The sequence below is a fragment of the Chiloscyllium plagiosum genome, unplaced genomic scaffold, assembly GCF_037043375.1.
Source record: "Chiloscyllium plagiosum isolate Xiang-an unplaced genomic scaffold, Cpla_swu_hap1 HiC_scaffold_13, whole genome shotgun sequence".
NCBI classification, from domain to species: Eukaryota; Metazoa; Chordata; class Chondrichthyes; order Orectolobiformes; family Hemiscylliidae; genus Chiloscyllium; species Chiloscyllium plagiosum.
The window spans coordinates 3,947,356-3,967,733 of NW_028270151.1; the positions used below are offsets into that span (position 1 = coordinate 3,947,356).

Below are 20,378 nucleotides of genomic sequence, written 5' to 3' on the forward strand. Positions count from 1 at the left end.
GTGATGTGTAATGAGGCAAGTTTTAAGAAATGATGTCAGCATAAATGTTCCCCTAGGAAACAGTGACCATACATGGGGGTCGAACTTGGGTCAGAAACAACTGTGAGAAAGTGAAGATTGCGGATGCTGGAGATCAGAGTCGAGAGTGTGGTGCTGGAAAAGCACAGCAGGTCAGGCAGCAGCCAAAGAGCAGGAGCCATTCCAGATAAAGATCTTATGCCCGAAACATCAAATTTGCTGCTCGTCGGATGCTGCCTGACCTGCTGTGCTTTTCCAGCACCACAGTCTCAACTCAGAAACAACTGTGCTAAACTTAAATATAATTGCAGAGGAATGAGAGCAAGGTTAGCCCGAGTGTACTGTGAAGGGAATTCACAGCAAAGACATTTGAGGAACAATGACAGATGTTGAATAAAATGGCTGATAGTAAACATCTGTCCCAGTGAGAAAGAAGGATTCAAGGAAGCAGATAAACTAATCAGGATTAACAAGGGGAGTTAAAGATGGCACAAATTTAAAAAAAGCCTATAATGTGCCAAAGATTTGTGATAAGCCAGAGAATTGGTAATGTTTTTAAAAAGAACAAAACATAGAGACAAGGATCTGTAGACTATTCTGTAGGATCATGCTGATCCTCTGCTTCTATTCCATATTCCCACTTTCTCCCCATTCCCCTCAATGCTATTAAAATCTAAAATTTATCTATCACTTTCTCTTGAATTTATTGTGTTACTTGGCCACCACAATTCTTTCTTTGGTAGAGACTGCCCCCTGGTTTGAGACTTCCCAACCAGGGACAACATTCTCTCTGCATCAAGTATTTCCAGCCCTCAGACAACCAAAAAAAAATGAAGTGTTAATGATAAGCTTTGAGGATAAACTTGCAATTAATATCAAGATGAATATCTAGAGCTTCTTTAATTAAATGAAAAGGAAGAGAAAAGCTAAAATGAACATAGGCCTCTTAGAGGCTGGGGAAGTAATGGGGAACCAACAAATGGCAGAGGATTTAAATGAATACTTTGCATCGGTCTTCACAATAGAAGATTCTAGTAGCATTCTAAAATAACCAAAGAGTCAAATGGCAAAAGGAGAAGAGGAAATAACTAGAATAACTATTACTGGAGAAAATGTGTAAGAGAAAACTAGTGGGACTAAAGACCAGTGAGTCCCATAGACCTGACAGGTGTGTCCCAGCATATAAAAAAAGGTAGCTACAGAGATAGTGGCTGCACTGGGAGTAATCTTCCAAGAATCCTTAGTTTCCAAAAAGGTGCCAGAGGATTGACAAGCTGCCGATGTAACACCGTAGGTAACTATAGACCTGTTAGCTTATCATCTGATGTTGAGAAAATGTTAAGTGTCTGTTATAAAGAGAGGAATAACAGAGCATTTTGCAATGCATATGATCAAACATAGTCAGCATGGAATCATCAAGAGGAAGTTTATTAGAATTCTTTGAGCAGATAACAAGTAAATTAACAAGTGAAAGCGGTTGATGTAATATATTTGGATTTTAAGAAGGCATTTGGTAAGGTAACACACGTTAGGGTACTTATTAAGAAGAGCCCATAATGTTGGGGTAGTATCTTAGCATGGATAGAGGATTGGCTAACAAAGCGAAGTTAGAGATTTGTGATAAGGAAGATAGCTTCAGGATGGTATCTCATAGGTAGCAGGATACTATGGAATCAGTGCTAGGGCCACATTTATTTATGATATATATTTATGGCTAGAATGTGGAAAGTGAAAGTACTATAGTGACCATAAATTACTATTCTATTCTATTATAGAAGTTACTTAAACATTTCTAGATTTATAAAGTACACAATTTGTCTGGAAATATAAATTGTCTTTTTAAATCTCTAGACGAGGGTTGAATCCTCCACATAGAGTCAAGTCAATCTCCATGACCACATTCACACAACAAGAAATCGAGTTTCTTCAAAAACATGGTAATGAGGTAGGTTTATTTTGCTTCATGAGATACCATAAGATAATGTTGATTCTAAGCATTGATTTTGATACCTTTCATCTCATTTCATTCTCTTGGATTAAATTATGTGGATTCACAAACGGTTTTTGATACTTGGCAGAAATACTCAATTATTTCCTGAGGATTATTTTGAGCTCTTTGGTTTATCTATAAAGGGTGGCATCTGAGTTCAATCCATTTCTGCTTATTATCACATAGCTTGGAAGATTAACTTTGAGGCTGCAGGCTGATCCCACAAAAATATGATTGGGCTCTGAGAAATGGTCCAACAGATGGCTGTCACCTTAAGCTGACCAATCACAGTCAAATTGCCTTGTTTAAAGTTTAAACAACACCTGGCTGTAAATTGTCAATCAGCATTAATAGATGCATTCTCCACGGAAATGCATCTACTAATCATAATCTACTTGCTAATCATGCTCTTTGCTCATGCTGTTTCAATGTTGCTTTTTCTCTTGAATTGCTATTCTCACGAATGCCCTGATATGTGCAAAATAAAAAGCTTTTACAAAATTTCTTTTTTCAAGAATGTTCGAGCTTAATGAGTTGTTCAAACGTTGCATTGTCTTCAGTAAAGATTTGTGTATATAGTGCAGAAATGACAGGTATTGCAGTATAAATGAGAACAGGGACTTATGACAGAAGGAAGAAAGTGAACATTTTAAAGTATAATTCTTTTTATTAATCCATTTTTTTTCTCACATATGATTGCCAAGTACTTAGTTTGGCTCTCCATTAAGGTCATGCAATCATTACTGGTTGAGGGCCAACATTTTCAAAACCTTGTATTAGAAATTGCTGAGCCTTGGAGAGGATCAAATATTAATTACAGCATATATCTCATTATTGTAATTGAAGTTCAGATGAATTTAACTGGAATAATAGGTATTTTAACATCCTAGTGCTTTTTAGCTGTCATCTAAACCCTTTTTCTTTGCCTAGCTAAAATCATTGTACGTGACAACTAATGACATTTTAAGAGTTGCCAACGTTGAAAAGTGAGGGCAAGCACTTGGGTGCAGTGTTGCAATTTGACCATATCTCTTTCCTGCAGTTGTGCCTCACATGTTGTTTGCATGTTTTGAGAGGGATTCTTAGTAATAAATTGGTAACACATACAACTTCGGAAAGGCAAATCAGGTCAGGAATTATATACTTAATGGTAAGATCCTGGGGAGTTTTGCTGAACAAAGAGACCTTGGAGTGCAGGTTCATAGTTACTTAAAAGTGGAATCATGGGTAGATAGGATAGTGAGGAAGGCATTGGTATGCTTGCCCTTATTGGTCAGTTCATTCAGTATAGGAGTTGGGAGGTCATGTGGCTGTATAGGACATTGGTTCGGCCACGTTTGGAATAGTGTGTGTGTGCAATTCTAGTCTCCCTCCAACAGGAAGGATGTTGTGAAACTTGAACGGATTCAGAAAAGATTTACAAGGATGTTGCCAGGGTTTGAGGGTTTGCACTGCAGAGAGAGGTTAACTAATCAAGGGCTATTTTTCCCGGTGTATCGAAGGCTGAATGGTGACCTTTTAGAGGTTTATAAAATCATGAGGGTCATGGATAGGGTGAAAAGCCAATATCCTTTCCCCTGGTTGGAGGAGTCTAAAACTAGAGGTCTTAGGTTTAAGGTAAGAGGGGAAAGATTTAAAAGGGTCCTAAGGGCCAACTTTTTCACGCAGAGGGTATATGGAATGAGCTGCCAGGGGAAGTGGTGGAGGCTGGTACAATTACATTTAAAAGGCATCTGGATGGATATATGAATAGGAAGGGTTTGGAGGGATATGGGCCAAATGCTGGCAAGTGGGACTGTATTAATTTAGGATATCTGGTTGACATGGATGACTTGGATCAAAGGGTCTGTTTCCATGCTATACAGCTCTATAACTCTATCTTAGTTGTCTATTTAAGTAGAAATCTCAAGCTATCTGTAAGTGAAATACCAGTGCAGTGTTTGCAATTAGCCAGTTGAACAGTTAAAAGCCAGTGAAACGTCAGTTATTTTAAGAATGTTGCTGTGTAGCAATTCTTCTTAGTAAGAGGAATTCTCCCAACCCCTCCACTGCCAAACAAAAACCTGATATCGGAATCTTTTGCCTGGGATGTTACCACAGATCACCAGAACCTTTATGGTCAATAGAGTGGTGTCTTGTGACGACGTATGAAGTTTAAATCTCCAGCAACTTGTGTGTATCTCACATTGTAAGACTTGGTGTTCTGATTTAGGATTTATCCAGCAATGAGGCAACAGCAGGTCAGCGTATTTGTAGGGAGGAACAGAGTTAGCATTTTCAAGTTTGATAAATTGCCAGAACTAGAAAGGGATGCACATGGCTTTCAGCATGTACCAACCTTGCCCACAAAACTTGAAAGGGACAGAAAAGAAAATGTGTAATATAAATGTGGAATTTGGCTGTCTTTTCTTTGGGATTTTTTTAAGATGAATTGTAGCATGCACAACGTTCTACAGGCCCTTGCTCATTCCTGGAGTATATTATTCCATCATTTTTTCATAGCCTGTCAAGGAACACTTCATGCTTCACGACCTTGTACCACTCAGCTTCAGCTCAGTTAAGTCTTGTGTGTTGGATCTGATGTCATTTACTTTTGAATTTCCAATAAGTAAGCAATAGTGTAGTTCTTAACCAATACTATATTCTGCATTTGTGTGCTATGGAAGCACCTCTGCTCTAATGCCGTTGTTTTCAGTATTAATTCATCCAGTCATTATGTCATTATAACACCTTATTTGTATAACACTTTAATATTAATTCTGTTTTATTAATACTTTAGTTATAATTGCATCATGGGCGGCATGGTGGCACAGTGGTTAGCACTACTGCCTCACAGCACCAGAGACCCGGGTTCAATTCCCGCCTCAGGTGACTGATTGTGTGGAGTTTGCACATTCTCCCCGTGTCTGAGTGGGTTTTCTCCGGGTGCTCCGGTTTCCTCCCACAGTCCAAAGATGTGCAAGTTAGGTGAATTGGCCATGCTAAATTGCCCATAGTGTTAGGTAAGGGGTAAATGTAGGGGTATGGGTGGGTTGCGCTTCGGCGGGTCGGTGTGGACTTGTTGGGCCGAAGGGCCTGTTTCCACACTGTAATGTAATGTAATGCATTTATCATTTTAAGGAAATGCTTGAAATAGTTTTTGTTAAAATATTAAGGAAGAGTAGTGAGGTCAGTGAAGTGGAGGCAGGACTCAAAATATTTATTCTTTCAAGGGGTTTTTGTGAGAAAAAGGTCTGAAGGAGTAACTCTGCTCACCCCACTCTCGCCTCTACCCTGTAGTTCTGCAAATTCTCTCTCTCTGGGTCCTTGTTTAGTTCACTTTGAAGCTGATTGAATTTGCCTCCATCACATTTTAAGGCAACACTTTCCAGATGCTTACTATTCTTGACATGACAATCTTTTGCTTCATGTTGCCATGGTCATTTTCTCAATTGCCTTAAATTACAGTCCTCTGGCTTTTGACTCTCCAGTCAATGAGGAGAGTTTTACTTTGTCTCAATCAGTTGTGTTTTTGAACAAACTAACTTGGAGCAGACCATTTATCCCCTCGGGTTTGTTCTGCCATTCCAAAAGATCGTGGCCATCTAATTCTTTTTTTCATTTATTCATTTTTTGTGACGTGGGTGTCGCAAGCAGGCCACCATTTATTGCTCATCCCTAGTTACCCTTGAGAAAGTGGTGGTGAGCTGCCTTCTTGAACCGCTGCAGTCCATCTGCTGTGGTTGACCCACAATACCATTAGGAATGGAAGTCTAGGATTTTGACCCAGCAACAATGAAGGAACGGTGATATATTTCCAAGTCAGGATGGTGAGTGGCTTGGAGAGGAACTTGAAGGTGGTGGTATTCCCATATATCTGCTGCCTTTGTCTTTTAGATGGAAATAGTTGTGGGTTTGGAAGGTGCTGTCTGAGGATCTTTCGTGATTTTCTGCCATGCATCTTGTAGATAGTACACACTGTTGCTACTGAATGTTGGTGGTGGAGGGAATGGATGCTTGTGGATGTGGTACCTATCAAGTGGGATGCTATGACCTGGATGGTGTCAAGCTTCTTCAGTGTTGTTGGGGCTGCACCATTTCCAGGTAAGTGCGAAGTATTCCATCACACTCCTGACTTGTCCCTTGTAGATGGTGAACAGGCTTGGGGAGTTAGATGTGTCACTCGCTGCGGTACTCCCAGCCTCTGACCTGCTCTTGTAGCCACTGTATTTATGTGGTGAGTCCAGTTGAGTTTCTGGTCAATTGTAACCCCTGGATGTTGCATGGAAGATTCAGTGAGAGTAACACCATTGAATGCGAAGGGACAGTGGTTAAATGGTCTCTTATTGGTGATGGTCATTGCTTGGCATTTGTGTGGTGTGAATGTTACTTGTCACTTGTCAGCCCAAGCCTTGGTATTGTTCAGATCTTGGACATGGACTGTTTCAGTATCTGAGGAGTCGCAAATGGTACTGAACATTGTGTAATTATTGGCAAGCATCACTATTAGAACATAGAACAGTACAGCACAGTACAGGCCCTTCAGCCCTCGATGTTGTACCAGCCAATTATCCCACTCGAGGGTCAAACTAACCTACATACCCTAGATTTTACTATCATCCATGAGCCTATCCAAGAGTCGTTTAAATGTCCTTAATGTATCCGACTCTACTCCCACTGCTGGCAGTGCATTCCACACACCCACTCCCTGTGTAAAGAGCCTACCTCTGACATCTCCCCTAAACCTTCCTCCAATCACCTTAAAATCATGCCCCCTCATGATAGCCATTTCTGCCATGGGAAAAAGTCTCTGGCTATCCACTCTATCTATGCCTCTCATCATCTTGTACACCTCAATCAAGTCACCTCTCATCCTTCTTCGCTCCTATGAGAAAAGCGATAGTTCCCTCAACCTTTCTTAGAGTCATAGAGTCATAAAGATGTACAACATGGAAACAGACCCTTCGGTCCAACCCGTCCATGCCGACCCCAACCCAATCTAGTCCCACCTGCCAGCACCCAGCCCATATCCCTCCAAACCTTTCCTATTCATATACCCATCCAAATGCCTCTTAAATGTTGCAATTGTACCAGCCTCCACCACTTCCTCTGGCAGCTCATTCCATACACGTACCACCCTCTGCATGAAAAAGTTGCCCCTTAGGTCTCTTTTATATCTTTCCCCTCTCACCATAAACCTATGGCCTCTAGTTCTGGACTCCCCCACCCCAGGGAAAAGACATTGTCTATTTAACATACCCATGCCCCTCATGATTTTGTCTATTTATCATACCCATGTCCCTCATGATTTTATAAACCTCTATAAAGTCACCCCCAACCTCCAACACTCCAGGGAAAACAGCGCTAGCCTATTCAACTTCTCCCTATAGCTCAAATCCTCCAACCCTGGCAACATCCTTGTAGATCATTTCTGAACCCTTTCAAGTTTCACAATATCCTTCCAATAGGAAGGAAACCAGATTTGAACGCAGTATTCCAACAGTGGCCGAACCAATGTCCTGTACAGCCGCAACATGACCTCCAACTGCTGTACTAAATATCTGACCAATGAAGGAAAGCATATCAAACGCCTTCATCACTATCCTATCTCCCTGCGACTCTACTTTCAAGTACCTATGAACCTGCATTCCAAGGGCTCTCTGTGTTCAGCACACTCCCTAGGACCTTACCATTAATGTATGAGTCCTGCTAAGATTTGCTTTTCCATGATGCAGCACCTCACATGTCTTCATAAGACATGCCTTCCAGTCCTGGTAGGCAGCATCCTGGTAAATCTCCTTTGCACTGTCTCTAAAGTTTTCACGTCCTTCCTATAATGAGGTAACTAGAACTGAACACAATATTTCAAGTGTGGTCTAACCAGGACTTTAACTTCACGGCTCTTAAACCCAATCCCCCTGCTAATGAAAGTCAACACACTATATGCCTTCTTAACAACCCTATTAGCTTGGGTGGCAACTTTGAGGGACATGGATCCCAAGATCACTCTGTTACTCCTCACTGCCAAGAATCCTGCCTTTAACCCTGTGATCTGCATTCAAATTCAACCTTCCAAAATGAATCATTCACACACTTTTCCAGGTTGAACACCATCTGTCACTTCTCAGCCCAGCATCTGCATACTGTCAATGTCTCGTTGCAACCTACAGCAGCCCTCCACACTATCCACAACTCCACCAATCTTCATGTCATTGCCAAACTTATGAACCCACCCTTCCACTTCCATTGAATTGCTGTGTGATGAACCCAGCTTGGTTGACAATCAATCCCATATTGTTGTCATCTCATTGTTATCTCAATTTTGGAATATAAAAGCAGTAATGTGCTTCTGAAACTTTATGAAGCTCTAGTTAAGCCCCAGTTAGAATAATGTGTCCAGTTTTGGACCCCACACCTCAGGAAGGACATACTGGCACTGGAGCGTGTCCAGCGGAGATTCACACAAACGATCCCTGGAATGGTAGGTCTAACATACGATGAACGACTGAGGATCCTGGGATTGTATTCATTAGAATTTAGAAGGTTGAGGGGGGATCTAATAGAAACTTACAAGATAATGCATGGCTTAGAAAGGATGGATGCTGGGAATTTGTTTTCGTTAGGTCGGGAGACTAGGACCCATGGGCACAGCCTTAGAATTAGAGGGTTTCAATTTAGAATGGAAATGAGATATTTCTTCAGCCAGAGAGTGGGGGGCCTGTGGAATTCATTGCCACAGAGCGCAGTGAAGGCCGGGACATTAAATGTCTTCAAGGCAGAGATTGATTAATTCTTGATCTCGCAAGAGTATAGGTAAGTGGAGTTGAAATGCGCATTAGATGGCGGAGTGCACTCAATGGGCTGAATGGCCTTACTTCCACTCTTATGTTAAATGGTCTTATGGAAGTTTCCTCCAATTAAAAATCAAGAATCCCTCCAGTGTGGAAACAAGCATTTGGCCCAACAAGTCCATACCGCCCCTCAAAAGAGTATCCCACCCAGACCCAATCCGCTACCCTATTACTTTACGTTTCCCCTGACTAATGCACCTAACCTACACATCCCTGAACACAATGGGCAATTTAGCATAGCCAATTTACCTGACCTGCACATCTTTGGACTGTGGGAGGAAACCCACGCGGACACAGGGAGAAGTGCAAATTCCATACAGACAGTCGCCTGGGTCTGGAATCGAACCCAAGTCCATGGCGTTATGAGGCAGCAGTGCTAACAACTGAGCCACCATGCCGTAAACTTTATTCCTTAGCTACGGACTGTATTACTCTCCCAAACAAGTGTCTGAGGTTCAGTCAGATTCTTTGCAACAGACAGAGAAAGTGCTGGAGAAACTGAGCAGGTCTGGCAACATCTCTTTGGATAAAAATAGGGTTAATGTTTAGAGTCTACTATGAACCTTCTTCAGAAGATAGAATGTGCGAGTCTGGCCGGGGATGCACTCAAGATTTAAAAAAATATGTTGGGGATGTCAATAATTAATGGACAAAGCAAGGAAAGGGGGTCAGATGATTTTAGGACGATGGAAACAGATGATCTTAAGTGGTGTGAACATGTGTAACCAGTTGCTCATACAAATATGACAACAAAGTTGCAGAAAATCTGACAGAAGCAAAGTATTGCTGGAAATGTGAGTCATAGAGATGTAAAGCGTGGAAAAAGACCCTTCAGTCCATCCCATCCATGCCGACCAGACATCCCAACCCAATGCAGTTCCCATCTGCCAGCATCTGGCCCACATCCCTCCAAACCCCCCCCACCCACATACCCATCCAAACATCCCCTTCAGTCTCGGACCTCCTTCCCCCCCCCCCCCCCCCCCCCCCCCCCCCAACCCTGGGAAAAAGACCCTGGCCATCCACCCCACCAACTTCTGATATTGTGATGGAGGGATGATCATTGATGAGACAGCTGCAGGTGATAGGGCCTAGGACACTACCCTGAGGAACTCCTGCTGAGATGTCCTGGAGCTGAGATGACTGACCTTTAACAAACCCAACAATATTACTATGTGTTAGGTATGACTCCAACCAGTGGAGGGTTTGCCCCCGGATTCCCACTCATTCCAGTTTTGTCAAGACTCTTTGATGCCAAATTTCAAATGCAGCCTTGATGTCACTCTCCCCTCCCCTCTGGAATTTGGCTCTTTTGTCCATGTTTGAACCAAGGCTGTAATGAGGTCAGCAGCTGAGTGGCCCTGGTGAAACCCAAACTGGTGTCACTAAGCAAGTTATTGCTGAGCAGGTACTGCTTGATACCACTGTTGATGACACCTTCCCTCATTTCACTGATGAGCAAGAGTAGACTGATGGGGCAGTAACTGGCTGGGTTAGATTTGTCCTGCATTTTCTACAACCTCAATTCTGCATTGCCATCTTGCTCTGATAACCTTTCATCCCCTTACTTAGTACAAATTTATTTTCCTTTGTTTTAAATGTATCTTAACCAAATATGTACTCAATCCTTATTTTGTGAGGAGAGCTCCCGAGACTTAATGTTATGTGTGGGTTCCTATTCTAGAGAGTAGTTGAGACTACTGTGCAGTGTAGACTGATACAGTACTGAGATCTGCATCTGGTAGGTAACATTATAGGTTCAATTGTATGTAAAGTCTGCATCTCCTTGCCAAATCCTCACCTTTTAGACATGCTCAAAAAAGCATCCACTACCAACTATTTTCTTTGAAACTGTGTGTTCTCTGCCCAATAAACGTTTGCAAACACCTCTCTAAAGTGTTTCCCTCCAGATCAAAAGATGGCATGGAAAATATTAGGCCTGCGTGTGAGAATGCTGTCGCCAGTAAACCCAGAAGGAATTGAAAGAAGTGGGAAAACAAGCTGTTGTAGCTATTACCTGCAACAGAATACAGCAGGTTCAGTTCAAAATAATGTCTTTACTAGCTGTCGACTCGATTATTGTAATTCACTCCTGCCTGGCCTCTGTAATCTTGAGGTCATTCAAAACTCTGCTGTGTATTAACTGGCACCAAATTCCATTCACCTATCACCCAATGATTGTGGACCTGTATCACTTACTAGTTAAGCAACACCTCTATTTTAAACTTCCATCCTTGCAAATCCCCCCATGGTTGGACTTCTCCCTATCTCTGTAACATTGTTCATCCCCATCACCCTCCAAGATACTTGAACTCCTCTAACTCCAGCCTCTTGTGTACCCCTCCCAGTCATAATTATACGTTTACTTATTTTTGGTTGCCTAGGCTGCATATACTGGAATTCCATCCCTGTGCTTCTTGGTTCACTTACCGGCAATATCTAATCTACAATTTCCATCCTAACCTGATAGATGAATGTTAAAGGTTCTGTGTCAAAGTGATAATTGCTTATATTATGACCCTGTCCCCTGTTAGTTCCAGACTTCAGTCCAAGATGTCATAAAAACTAAAACATACTGTTTAATCCTGCACAGCAAGCTGGTTTCATTTATTGAGCAGTAAATGTTCTCTGGAAAACATGCGCAGTGAAGACCAATTTGATGTACTCCTCTAAGTTTACACTGAATTCATGAAATAATTTCCTTTCTTTGAGTTTAAATGTACACATAAATAAGTAGTCAGCTGTGTTGCTGGACAATACAGATTCAGTTCATTTCTTTTTCTCATTCATTCACAGGATGAGGGCATGATTGGCTGAGCCAGCATTTATTGCCGATTCCGGAGGCTGTTAAGCGTCAACCTCATTGCTGTGGATCAGGAGTCATATATAGGCTAGACCAGGAAAGCATGGCAGCTTCTGTCCTAAACAACATTAGTAAATCAGATGATTTTTTCCAACAATCAGCAGTGGCTTCACAGTCATTGTTTGATTCTTAATTCCAAATTTTTTATTAAATTCAACTTTCACCATCTGCTGTGGCAGGATTCAAACTTACATTTCCAGAACATTGCCTGGATCTCTGGATTAACAGTCCAATGATAATACCACTACGCTGTCGCCGCCTCATACTGATTAGAAAGCAGAACATAGAAGTCCCTGAAAGGAACTCATGAAATAGTAAATGATCAATAGGGGGTGCAGTGGCCTAATGGTATTATCGTAAGATCATTAATCCAGAGGCCCAGCTAATGTTCTGGAGACTTTGGTTCAAATCCTTTCATGGTACAAAGCAGTATTTTAATTCCAGATTATTACTGGATTCAGAGTTTAAGGAAACATTGCCAAATTGTTGGGGAAAAAAAACTATCTGGTTCACTAAAGTCCTTTAGGAAAGGAATCTGCTGGCCCTTACCTGATCTGGCCTACATATGACTGCAGCCCCACAGCGATGTGGTTGACTCTTAACTGCTTCTTAGGCAATTAGAGATGGACAGTAAATGCCTAGCCAGCAACACCTACATCCCATGAATAAATAAAGATAACATCTGAAGTCTATTTCCAGATAGCTACAGAACTCAAATACGTGCTCCACACACCAGATGTTTGCTGAGTAGGGCTGCCAGGAGTCACAAAATTAAATCCATTTCTTAATAGGCCACAGACCAATCCAAATCATAACAGACTAGAGGGCATAGGTTTAGGGTGAGAGGGGAAAGATATAAAAGAGACCTAAAGGGCAACTTTTTCACGCAGAGGGTGGTACGTGTATGGAATGAGCTGCCAGAGGATGTGGTGAAGGCTGGTACAATTGCAACATTTAAGAGGCATTTGGATGAGTATATGAATAGGAAGGGCTTGGAGGGATATGGGCCGTGTGCTGGCAGGTGGGACTAGATTGGGTTGGGATATCTGGTCGGCATGGACTGGTTGGACCGAAGGGTCTGTTTCCATGCTGTACATTTCTATGACTATGACTCTATATTGGCAGTCAGGAAACAAAGAGTAGGAAGAAACAGGTCTTTTTCCAAGTGGTAGCCAGTGTTGAGTGGGATACTACAGGTAATAGTGCTTGGTAGTTATTTAGATGCGGGAGTGAAATGTAATATCTCTGGATTTGCAGACGATACAAAGCTGGGTGGGCTGATTAATTGTGAGGAGGATGCAGAGATATTATAATGTGATTTGGACAAGTTGAGTGAGTGGGCAGATGCATAGCAGGTAAGGTGAAATGTGGATAAGTGAGAGGTGAACCTACTTTGGTAGCAAATATAGGAAAGCAGATTATTATCTGAATGGTGATCGTTTGAGAAAGTGGGAGGTGCAATGAGACCTGGATGTCCTTGCACACCAGTCACTAAAAGTAAGCATTCAGGTGCAGCAGGCTGTGAACAAGGCAAGTGCTATGTTGGCCATTGTAATGAGAGGATTTGAGGAAAAAGGCAGGGATGTCTTAATGCAGTTATACAGGGCCTTGCTGAGACCACACCCGAAGTATTATGTGCAGATTTGGTCTCCTTATCTGAGAAAGGATGTTCTGGCTACGGAGGGAATGCAGCAGAGGTTGACCAGATTGATTCCTGTGATGACAGGACTTGCAAATGAAGAGGAAGTCGATCAATTAGGCCTGAAATTTAGAGGGAGAGCCTTATTGAAATCTATAAAATTCTAATGGGACTGAACAAGGTAAATGCAGGAAGGATGTTCCCAAAGAGCAGGGAGTCCAGAATCAGAGGCCACAGTCTAAGGATGAGGGATAGGCCATTTAGGACGGCAATGAAGAGAAATCTCTTTAGCCGGAGAATGGTGAAGCTGTGGAGTTCTCTACAGCAGTGAACAATGAGGTCATAATATTGACTTTTTTTTTACAAGGGGTTAGATAAAGTTATTGGGCCACTTGATTTGGATGATCAGCCATGATCATATTGAATGGTGGAGCAGGCTCACAGGGCTGAATGGCCTACTGCTGCTGCTATTTTCTAAGTTTCTATGTTCTTTTGGATATTAAATCTAGTCCACATATTGTACATTCACTGTACCTTTAACAGCAAAGTACATTTGATGTATATGTCCAAGAGTTCATAGAACCTTTATAACTTTCTTAAATTGGTGTAAAGCATTAATGTCTATTTGGTACCTTGTTCTAAATTGGATGGAGGATGACAACCTTCTACCTTGCTTGATTCTTGCTTGCTTCTGAGGTGTAACTAGTTGTACACAGAATCTGCCTTAATTGGATTACTTTATATCCCTCACATCTATCCACCTTAATGTTATACATTGATTCTTTTTACTGAGATTGAAGTTGATATAGCTGTTACGACACTGTTGAAATTATGTACTTTTTAAAAAAGGCACTGTGAATGAATGCATAATCTGCACTTTTAAATATTAATTGGATTGGTCACATGAAATTAGAGATCTGCATCCTGTGAATACGTATGTGCAAAATTGCTGTAAATGAAGTGCAAAGTTAAATCCTAAAACTAGTACACTTGGCATGTTTAACAGGATGCCATTTTTTGCATTTTATTATTCAGGTCTGTAAACAGATTTGGCTGGGATTGTACGATGAAAGATCATCTATTTATCCAGATTTCAGAGATCCTCAGAAAGTCAAAGATTTCCTGCAGGAAAAGTACGAGAAGAAGAGATGGTAAATTTAAATCTCTGGTTGTTCATGTGGCCTGGTTAAATGTTGAAATGTGCTCGTCAGTCCCCTGTGATAGTCAACGTAGTTGCACAAATTAAGCTCCTCTGCTGTCAGATTTTGGCTCAAAATCTATAAGTAGAACATGAAATGATTGTGAACCTTATGTCATTGCCACAAGGCAGTGAGCTTTTTGTTAATCATTCTGGGAAGCGAATCGGGATGCATAACATGAAAGTTGATGTATCATACTGAAAATAAATAAATGGAATGTGAGGTACATGTATTATTACATGGGCGATCTAGCCCTGTAAGCACTATGCAAGATAGCAAGAAGTACATAGGGAGATGTTTTGGAGAAAGAGGGAATATAAAATAGTGTCCTTCAGAGCATAGGAAGTCCTTGGGAATGGAGAAGCATGGTGAGTTTGGCATTTGGAAGGGAAGGAGGAAAGAGAGCTAAGAGGCACAATATCTGATATCATGTAGTAGCCCAGCTGTGGACATGCTTTGAAATAATGTTATTCTATCCAGGGACAATTCCATGAGAGTCCCCAAATAATGGAAGCTTTGTTCGTGGAGTGTTAACTTTCCAATACTGTTGGCATGTAGGAAATAATCTGACCTGGTCCGTGAAATGTGCAATGGCAGTGCTCTTAGGAGTCCTGCACCTGTTATGACTAGAATATAAATATTATTTTTTCAATACTTCAAAAGCACAAAGGTTCTAACCTAGAATCCTTTAACTTTAGGACATCCAAAACAGATGACCAAAAGTACCTTGGCTTTCAGCACATCTCCACAGGTACCACTTTGTCATAATCCCACTTTAATTACTGTAATAGGTTTTACAGAGGCTCAATTAAAAATCTTAAATAGGAATAACAGAAGTGATCATCATTGTTATGCAAAAGCATTTATTAGTTAACATTCTTTCTCTTTATCTGCTAGTCTTTTGTACATTTTTAAAACTGGAATACAAACCTTTAGGATTACATTTATCTAAAATTGGCATGTTGGAAGTTGAGGGAAGAATTAGAGGGAGGAAACAAAATGTGCAGTTAGATTATCCAGAATAGTCCTTACCTTTTGGGTGGGCTTGTTGCTTTTGCACCCCTGCCAGCTGAATACAGATGACAAATGATCTGGATATCAAAGGAACCAAAATAATTTCTTTGGTCATTTGCTGATTTATATGATAAATTTTCCATAACTATTTTAGGATGTGGATGTAGGTTTGCTCGCTGAGCTGCAAGGTTCATTTCCAGACATTTCATTACCCTACTAGGTACCATCTTCAGTGGGCCTCGGGCAAAGCAATGCTGAAACTTCCCGCTTTCTATTTTTTTGTTTGGCTTGGTGATGTTATTTCCTGTGGTGAAGTCACTTCCTATTCCTTTTCTCAGGGGGTGATAGATGGGATCTAACTTGATATGTTTGTTGATAGAGTTCCGGTTGGAATGCCATGCTTCTAGGAATTCTCATGCGTGTCTTTGTTTGGCTTGTCCTAGGATGGAAGTGTTGTCCCAGTCGAAGTGGTGCCCTTCCTCATCCGTATGTGAGGATACTAGTGAGAGAGGGTCATGTCTTTTTGTGGCTAGTTGGAGTTCATGTATCCTGGTGGCTAGTTTTCTGCCTGTTTGTCCAGTGTAGTGTTTGCTACAGTCCTTGTACGGTATTTTGTAAATGACGTAAGTTTTGCTCATTGTCTGTATAGGGTCTTTCAAGTTCATTAGCTGCTGTTTTAATGTGTTGGTAGGTTTGTGGGCTACCATGATGCCAAAGGGTCTGAGTAGTCTGGCAGTCATTTCCACGATGTCTTTGATGTAGGGGAGAGTGGCTCGGGTTTCTGGATGTGTTTCATCTGCATATTTGGGTTTGTCGCTGAGAAATCAGCGGACTATGTTTATTGGGTACCCATTCTTTTTAAATACACAATATAGGTGATTTTCCTCTGCTCTGTGTAGCTCTTCTGTGCTGCAGTGTGTGTTGGCTCATTGAAATAATGTTCTGATCCAGCTTTGTTTGTGGGTGTTGGGATGATTGCTTCTGTAGTTCAATATTTGGTCCATGTGTGTGGTTTTTCTGTAGATGCTGGTTTGAAGTTCCCCATTGGCTCTTTGCTCGACTGTGACATCTAGGAATGGCAGTTTGTTGTTGTTTTCCTCCTCTTTAGTGAATTTTATGCCAGTAAGGGTATTAGATTAGATTACTTAGTGTGGAAACAGGCCCTTCGGCCCAACAAGTCCACACCGACCCGCCGAAGCGCAACCCACCCATACCCCTACATTTACCCCTTTAACCTAACACTACGGGCAATTTAGCATGGCCAATTCACCTGACCCGCACATTTTTTGGATTGTGGGAAGAAACCGGAGCACCCGGAGGAAACCCACGCAGACACGGGGAGAACGTGCAAACTCCACACAGTCAGTCGCCTGAGTCGGGAATTGAACCCGGGTCTCTGGCGCTGTGAGGCAGCAGTGCTAACCACTGTGCCACCGTGCCACAGTGCCAGGGGTCCAGGTTCGATTCTGGTAACACACACTCTGGAGTTTGCACGTTGGAGTTTCAGAGATAGGGTCTGGATGGATTGCTGTTTGGACGGTCAGTGTAGACTCAAAGGGCCAAATGTTCTCTTTCCACACTACAGGGATCGTATGATTCTAGAATATCAGAAGTAAGTAAGACCATAAGACATAGGAGTGGAAGTACGAGCATTCTGCCCATCGAGTCCACTCCACCATTCAGTCATGGCTCTTGGACATTTCAACGCCATTTACCCACACTCACCCCATAGCCCTTAATTCCTTGCAAGATCAAGAATTTATCAATCTCTGCCTTGAAGACTGCGTTCCGGGGTAATGAATTCCACAGGCCCATCACTCTCTGGCTGAAGAGGTGTCTCCTCATTTCCATTTTAAAGTAAATGGTAAGACTTAAATCTAGCCCATAGAGGCTCAGTGCAGAACACCCATGTACAATTTCATCTCCTATTGTAAGTTTATACTCCTCTGTCAGTAAAGGTTGGTCAGCTGCTTATCTCTTTTAAAAAAATTATTAAACATTTCAACAGAGGTTTTCTCTAGGTGACAATTTGTTCCATGAATTAATAACTCTTGAAACTTATTGGAAGATCCTAAATAAATGCTGCCAGTCATTCCACATTCGTACTCTCTCTGGAATCCTGATTATATACCCAAAATAAAACACTGTTTACTGGACTCGGAGGAATACCAAATTAAAATTTCTTCCCGTCTTGATTTGAAGAATGAGGATTGCACAAAGCATGAAATAAATCTGGCATTGGTACTTTTTATTATAGAAGCATAGAACTTAGAAGCAGGAATAGGCTATTTAGCCCATGAAGCCTACTCTGCCATTATCACGATAACGGCTGATCTTAGCACCAGACAGCCATTCTCTCCCTACACGCCTTGACACCTTTTTTTTCCCCTAAATAATCAGTAACCTGGTATCCACAACTTTCTGTGGGATAAAATTCTGCAGGTTCGCCACCTTTGGAGTGAAGGTATTTGTCCTCATCTCAATCTGAAATGGCCCACCACTTACCCTCGCGTTGTTTCGGACTACTCAGGCCACAGCCTGACATAAGTCATTCATGTGGAATCATACCTTACTGACAATGCATCCCAGACAACACCATCACCATCCTTTGATCTGTCCTCTCTCTCTGTCAGGACAGATTTTGCAGAACAGGCAGAATAGTGCTATGCAGTTGGGAGGGAGCTCTCCTGGGAGTCCACAACTTTGACTTTCGATCCCATGAAGTTTTATGGCATCGGATCAAACATGGGCAAGAAAACATGGGCACAAAGGAAAATGGTTGTTCGAATTCAGTCATTTCAGTTCCAGGACATCTCTGAAGGTGTTCCTCAGGGCAGTGTCCTAGGCCCAACCACCTTCCCAAGGCTAACTAGGGACAGGCAGAAAGTAGTGGCCCAGCAGCAATTACAGCATTTGAAAGATATTTGGAAAGGTACATGGATAGGAAAGATTTAGAGGGATATAGGCCAAACATAGGAAAATAGGGCTAGTTCAGTTCAGGAAACCTGGTCACCGTGGACAAAGGGCCTGTTCCCATGCTGACTGTCAATGCCCACATCCCATGAACACAATTTTTTTAAAAAGAGAGAGATAATTAAAAGAAACAAAAACAAATATGCATGTTAAACATGAACAGAACTAATACTTTGCGTACCATGCAGTACTGCTGTTTTATTGAAATCATTGTAACAACCCAACAGTTCAATTAGAACATTGTTATTTCTCCTGTAACAGGACAGCAGAGGGAAATGTCATTATCCAAACCTATTGGTACCGAAGTCAGCAACCTTTCACAGTATCTCTTTCTTACCTCTTTGTTATGGTTACATCTACTGATACTTAAAAATACAACCTTACCTTCATGCCATTCAGAATATCATGTAATAAATTGAAAAACACAGCTAATTAGAGTTTTTTGGTACGTCTGCAACAGTTTGTGCAATATGCTAGCTGTATAGCTGGAATCTCAACTGGACTCTGGGCAAACTAACCATGGCACATGTAGGTGCATCCATTACAGAACTCTAATCCAAAGGTAATTAACACAAATTAGAGAATAAAAGTAGACATTCTTCCCTTGTGTGCTGCAGCTATCAAATCCAATGCATTATCCTCTGCTTTTAAAGGAACCCATTCCGAATCACCTAGTCACAGCATTGTTATGGCACAGAGGGAGGATATTTTATCCATAGACTGTGCATATAGGCTCCCTAATGAGTAATCCAGCCTGTCCCATTCTTCCTTCCATCCCTTTAGTGTTGGAAGTTTGTTTCTCAACTGTCTATCTAATTTCCTTTTGAAATCACTCATCACCACTTCCACAATACTCATAGGCAGTACCTTTCAGGTTTTGATAATTTGCTAAATCAAAATAAAATATTCTTCATTTCTTGCCTGAAACCTTAAAATCTGTGTTCCATGTTCCTTGCACCGTAACCTAATGCAGAACAAATTTTTTTAACCTATCCAGTTTTTTATAATATTCTACATGAACCTCAAAGTCCTTATGTTCCCGTACACTCTAGAATGATGTAATTTGGTCTGTCTTGGTTCTCTCTGAATCTTCTGTCAAGATGCATCATCTCTCATTGTTCTATATTATTCATCTGTCAATTTTCTGCTCATTTTGCCAGCCTGTTTCCTTTTACAATCAATTGGTATCATCCTCATTGTCTGCCCCACCTCCGAGTTTGGTAATTTTAACATTTTACAACATATTCCATTCTCCAAGTCTGGAAATATGGCTATCAACTATCCTCCTATCTGAAAAACAGTGATTTATCACAACTCACTGTGTTCTGTCCGAGAGCCAATTTATTCTGCGAAGTTGACATTGTTCAACTATTCTATGAACCTCAAATTTTGTTTGGAACATAAGAACAGGAGCCACTCTGCCATTCAATATGATTATGGCTGATTAGACATCTTAATGTCTTTTACCCATCCTGTCCCCATAATCGTGTATGCCACTAGTGATCAGGAATCTATCAATCTCAACCTTAAACATCCTCAAAGTCTGGGCTTCAATTCCCCTTTGTGGTGGAGAGTTCCACATGTTTACAATCCACTGAGTAATACAGTTTCTCCTCACCTTAGATCTCAGTGACACTGCCTTTGTTTTTAAGTTGTGCCCCAAGTTCTACACTCCCCAATCAGTGGAAACATTTTACCTATCTTGTCTATCTCTTTATGTATTTTGTGGATTTCAATGAGGTCACCTCATGTTTCGAAACTCTTGAGAATGCAGGTTCAGTTTTCTGACTCTCTCTTCATAGCTCAGTCCGCCATCCTAGGAACAAGTCTGATGAGCCCTTTGTTGCACTCT

General features: G+C 41.4%; 1 protein-coding gene across 10 annotated transcripts in view; it reads left to right on the top strand.

Moving 5' to 3' along the window:
- The window catches only part of agfg1a (ArfGAP with FG repeats 1a), a 94,812-nt gene that overhangs the window by 13,542 nt on the left and 60,892 nt on the right, over positions 1-20,378 (top strand). For 9 of the 10 annotated variants that reach the window (XR_015759089.1, XR_015759090.1, XM_043702847.2 and 6 more), the window contains exons 2-3: positions 1,870-1,963; positions 14,376-14,491. Coding sequence is in view for 8 of the 10 variants with exons in the window: in XM_043702847.2 (XP_043558782.1) it covers positions 1,870-1,963; positions 14,376-14,491 (210 nt within the window). In the remaining 2 variants the exon portion in view is untranslated. The remainder of the gene's footprint in view (positions 1-1,869; positions 1,964-14,375; positions 14,492-20,378) is intronic. The other variant, XM_087993285.1, reaches the window with a different exon arrangement.